Consider the following 5,294-nt stretch of genomic DNA (forward strand, 5'->3'; position numbering starts at 1 on the left):
AATTGGTCCTAGTTACTCTAGCTACTTTGAAATCCGATGGTGTTTTTCGTAGTAGTCCAAGGGGTTGGTTCACTTTTGGACATGCTTCGTTTGCTTTGCTTTTCCTTCTCGGCCACATTTGGCATGGTGCTAGAATGTTGTGGGCAGTTGGGTACACCAGCCCAAATAAATTGCTTTATTTATGTATGAATACCTCTTTAACTTTTATTATTTATATATGGGTGCCCCTTAAAGTTTAACGTTCAAACTATTATTACTCTAGAGCCTCTTTGCATACCAATGGAGCACACCTAACACTTGTAGGAAGAGATGTTTCCTGCCCATTGCACTAACCCCCTCAGAAATGCCTTCATATTGGAGTCCACCTTCATCTTGGAGTCCATGAGTTACAGTTAAAGGGTTTAATAGATGATTCCACAAGGCTCAGACCAGGGTTTCTCTTCAAACCCTGTGAAGAAAAATGTGACACAAAGCCAGGTGACTGCAAATTATGCACCAAAGCAAACATGTGGTCTTAATATGCTGCGTTTGATGCAAGAAGTGGTTCCAGTGGCCATTGAATAATGACACAACTCCAAGATAGAAAAGGAACTCAATGGTTTTCTTTGTAAAGAAAAAAAATGTACAAATAACGACTTTCATATTGGGGATCACTGTACACTTTGGTTACACCTCATGGTCAGTCGAAGCAACCTCCTAAAGCCTCTCATTCTCATGTTACAAGGATCCTTCCCTAAAAAGTTCCAAGTTACTACAATCTGCAGAAATCTTGTGAGTGAACATCATACAGGAAACATCTTAATTGCATTGGCCACTTTTGTTCTATGCTCCCTTTCAACAGACAAGAGATGGCAATAACAGCCTAACTGGAAGACACAAAGAAATCAAGAATGTGATCGCACAAGCCCGAAAACACAGAGGCATCTGGACCTGAAGAGGTTGCTGAAGAGAAACTTGGTGCTGGATTCTTGAGGAGCAGAGTTCAGACTAGCAGAGTTGTGTTTCACTTTAAGAATTGTTTGTCCAATCACTAACCTTATATGGTCAATTGTCTTTTCATCAAGAGGATGTCCAGAGGCACCACACACATAGAAAGTGTTGATTGCTTTGCCCCCTCTGGTTGTCACTTCTGCTCTAGTGACTGACAAGCTATTCTCACGAAACAGCCTTGTGACATCGGAGAGCAGGCCAACTCTATCAGTGGCGCATAATTCGAGCTTCAGCCCCTGAAATTCCCAACAATTTAAGAAGGAATGAGTGTTGAATGCAAGTATATGGGCAAGAGCAAAAGTTGGGAAACAACACCTACAGGCTACAGAAATCAAGAATGCCAAATTATAAGGCCAGTCACAGGAAGAGGAAATGTTAAAACAACATTTTTCATTCTGAAGATGAAAGAGAGTAAAGAAATCTACACAAATAACGATTCCTATATCTCAAATATAGATAGCAGATATTATACAATTGCTTAAATTAATGTATATGGACAATTAAAGGGTGATGTTCTGAACTATTATGTGCATTCTAACTCCGTTTTAAGCTTTTGTTTGATATTTTAAGCATGTAACTGGCTAAAACAATGAACCCTAATACTGTAATATGCAAGGATAAAAAACAACCTGCTCGTCATGAGCGCTCAAATTGAAGATCCATTCAAGCAAATGCAGTTGAGAAAAGATTCACTTAAGAAGTTTCCAAACATAGACCTATTAATTAATAATTCCATGACTTCCTGATTCTAAAGTTCAAAATGACTCCATTCCTAGCAGGTCCAATCAAAATATTCTGCAAAACCCTATACCAAGAAACAAATGTCATTAACAAAAACAAGGACTATGAAACTAAGTACAGAAGTATTTGAGATAGCAGACCTCTGAAACTCTTGTCTCTATTGCTGCCTGAAGACATTGGACAAGGCGCTGCTTTTCAGCTTGTGAATTTACAGGGCATCCATCTAAATGACGAATATAGTATTCCTTCGATGAAAAAAGTAACAGAAAGAAAAGGATTCAGTTTGACATGTCATCAGACACTTTGTACAATTTCGAGAAAATGATAAGGTTTGTTTCACAAGTAATAAAAACCACAGAAAGATCTCTTTTCATATTCCAATACACAATCAGAAGTTTATGGAACTGGATTTGACTTCTTGTAATTCCGAGGGACTATCTAGTCACAGTTCAGTATTACCTGATAAGCTTCAGGTGTTTCTGCATCAACGTTTGCGTGAAAAACCACATATTGCAAGTCCATCAAAGTACATACTGTATCAAAAAGAAGCTTTGGCTTATCCCTGCAGCGAATGGTGACAACTGAGTAGTCCTTCTCAGTGCAATCCATAACAGTTACATGAGGCTTAAGACTGTCAATTATGCAACCTTGATCACCTCTTTCATAATCCCGGTCGGCAAACATCATCTGGTGCAGCCTCCTCTCTGTGTGAGCATAACCAAAAGAAACAGTTGCACTTGCACCTCTACTTCTGTTGTTGCCTCTCAATACATTGCACAGAAGCTCCTTGATCCTAAAAAGTCTTTGTGGGTCATTAATAGGCAAACCAGTTGCTTCATCAGTTACATGTATCACTGCTCCAGCTTTAGTGTTATGGGTCCAGAGTTCAACATTCACCACATTGCACTTGAGATAGTCAAGAACTGCAGAAACTTTTGAGAGTAACCCTGGACGATCGGTACCCGTTAACTCAATTGATGTGTGCTCATTTGATGGTTGAATACCAATGAACCTTCTCATAGTATGGGTGCAAGAGGGATCCTCACCTAGAGACTGCACATTTAGTTATCCAACATAACATGCTTAGTTAAAGATAGTAGAAAATGGAAATGTTGCTTGGCTGTTTAAACAGCAACCAATTAGATTCCAAGTTAGCTTGGTTCAACATAGCATAGGAAAGGCAATGTTCAAAGATGACTAGTTCAACCAAACCCATTTGAGGAAAAATCGAAGAAACCAACTAGTTCATTTATTCTGACATGTAGAAAAGGACTCAGAGATGGCCAAGCTTCTGTGTAGTCAATGGGGACTTCTTAACTTGTCATGCTCAGAGTTGACTTTCTGGTCTACTGACTCATTTAAATACATTCATCTTGAATTATAAGGAAGCTAAATCTAATTTTCATGGAACTGCATTTCTTTTTTTTTAAAAAAAATGCTCAGATTACCTGAGTAGTACCAAGCCACTCAAGTGTCCTGAATGTAGGAATGCAAACAATTCAAGTTCACATAAAGTAGAAATACCGGCAATCAGATTTCATGAACTTCAAAACAAAATTCAGACAAAATCTCAAGAACAAGCAGATAGCAGAGGTAAGGTAACAACTGAAAATTCTAAGGCATGCTGGTGGTAGATGAAGACAATAACATGAACAAAGCAGATCGCCAGCAAACATTCAGCAAAAGCTCCAACTCAACTTCACCCCAAAAATGTTGAAAATACAGATAATTAAAATGTACCTCTCGAATGCAATCTAAAATCTTCTCATCTCTGACTTTTTTCCTCTCTGAATCAGTTACATTAAAAACTTCAACAGAAACAAAAGGTAGGAAAGAACAGTCAGATCCTTATAGTCCAATTAATGGGGAACAAAAATAGAAAAGATACTAACGCTTCAATAAAAGAACAAGTACAGTTCTCTGTGAAATCGGTTCTCTCAAAAAAGGATTCCTAGATAAACTAAAACTGCGGTGAAAAATATATACTTGAAGATTGGTACTTCAAAAATACTTGAAGAATAGGATTCTTTTCTCATTTTGGACAACAACATATAATAACGTATTTTGGCTCGCATGGGATTCTCAAATTATGTAAATAGACGAAGATAATTACCATCCATGAACCAACCCCCGTCTGAAGAAATGTAGGCCTTCGTGATAATGAGATTTAAATCAATGAGAATCTGGACAACTTCCAGAAGTATGCCATGTTTGTTTGCACTATCCACCTGCATCAACTCATATAGATATAACAAGTTAACAAGAAAAAAAAAATCCAAAACAAATAGAAAAGAAAAAAAATTGACTAAAATCTACCCTGACAACCGTCGCGTTATTGTATGACTCATTGTCAATTACCACCCTGACGTAAAAAAAGAGAAAACAAAAGAAGAATAAAGTTAGAAATTAGTAGTTTTGAGGTGACTGGTAAACCAGAAACAGGGAGAAGAATTATACCTGGGAGGATTCATCCTCCTGACTAGTTTCTCGTATTCGTCCTCCATAGTCCACGAGACGTCCTTATATAGCTTATGAATCAACGAAGGAGTAAAGCACTCTGTTTTTTTTTCCTTTAATTTTCTCGAAAGAAGCAAGGAGGTTCGAGTGTGGTGCCCAAAACCAGTCGTAGAAACCACTCGCGTGTGGAAATCAGTGATAGGCAAAGAAACAACACTCACCCATCTCAGGTAAAACTAGAATCCTCTCCCTCTCTCTCTCTTTCTCTCTATAATAAGTTGAAGGCATTTTTGAATTGCCATGCTAAAAAGAGAGAAGGTTGCAGCGAAACTAGAGAAGTCTCTCTCTCTCTCTGTGAGATAAGTTTGAGGGAAGCTTGTTGTTGTAGCTAAGAGAGACAGAGTCTACAGAATGTAGACGAAGAGGACGAGCGGGGAGAGACTTCAGACCCTCCTCTCGTATTTTTGAATTGCCATGCTAAAAAGAGAGAAGGTTGCAGCGAAACTAGAGAAGTCTCTCTCTCTCTCTGTGAGATAAGTTTGAGGGAAGCTTGTTGTTGTAGCTAAGAGAGACAGAGTCTACAGAATGTAGACGAAGAGGACGAGCGGGGAGAGACTTCAGACCCTCCTCTCGTTCACGCTTCCTTTTATCATCCCCTTCCTTTTATCATCTCTTCCAGGATTCTGTCGTTCACCTCGTCACCAGCTCTACCACTTCACTTTATCCTACCTCCCATCTGAACCATCTATGGTAAAATACTGTTTTGAAATTGCTATGGTGCTATCTTCCAACAACTAAATTTTATACATAACATGAAATTAATCAGCTCATATATATATAAATAAATAAATATATCATACATTTATTTATTTAATCTGATAAGCAATTGCAAAAACAAGAGAATAAGTCCTCAGAATTGATTTAATGAATAGTCGTTGAGAACAAATGTTCATAATTGGCTTAATTAATTGTATTAGCAGAGACACACTTCTCAGTTTTGAGTGAGACAGGGACCAGGTTCAGAACCCGGCTAACATTATCCGGTTTGATTTAAACTGTTCATTCTGATTAGCTTTCATTTACATATGTTCAACTAATCCAGCCAA

The 5,294-nt window shown here is 38.1% G+C and overlaps 1 protein-coding gene across 1 annotated transcript; it reads right to left on the bottom strand.

Annotated features, from left to right (window-relative positions):
• Nucleotides 1-621: 621 nt before the first annotated feature.
• On the bottom strand, nt 622-4,888 carry LOC116267395 (ACT domain-containing protein ACR4-like). The gene is made up of 7 exons (XM_031649076.2): nt 4,189-4,888; nt 4,048-4,093; nt 3,845-3,959; nt 3,472-3,539; nt 2,191-2,784; nt 1,872-1,976; nt 622-1,226 (listed from the first exon to the last, which is right to left on the bottom strand). Exons 1-7 carry the CDS (start codon nt 4,233-4,235, stop codon nt 885-887), a joined length of 1,317 nt encoding a protein of 438 aa, XP_031504936.1. The 5' UTR covers nt 4,236-4,888; the 3' UTR covers nt 622-884.
• Nucleotides 4,889-5,294: the final 406 nt, after the last annotated feature.

Source organism: Nymphaea colorata, chromosome 14 (genome assembly GCF_008831285.2).
Source record: "Nymphaea colorata isolate Beijing-Zhang1983 chromosome 14, ASM883128v2, whole genome shotgun sequence".
NCBI lineage: Eukaryota > Viridiplantae > Streptophyta > Magnoliopsida > Nymphaeales > Nymphaeaceae > Nymphaea > Nymphaea colorata.

Excerpts from the sequence above, each read along its gene's own strand:
- LOC116267395 (XM_031649076.2), bottom strand. The coding sequence starts at position 4,235 with ATGGAGGACGAATACGAGAAACTAGTCAGGAGGATGAATCCTCCCAG. Across the intron at positions 4,094-4,188 it reads AGGAGGATGAATCCTCCCAG|GGTGGTAATTGACAATGAGT; the intron begins GTATAATTCTTC and ends TTTTTACGTCAG. Across the intron at positions 3,540-3,844 it reads CGGGGGTTGGTTCATGGATG|TTTTTAATGTAACTGATTCA; the intron begins GTAATTATCTTC and ends TTTCTGTTGAAG.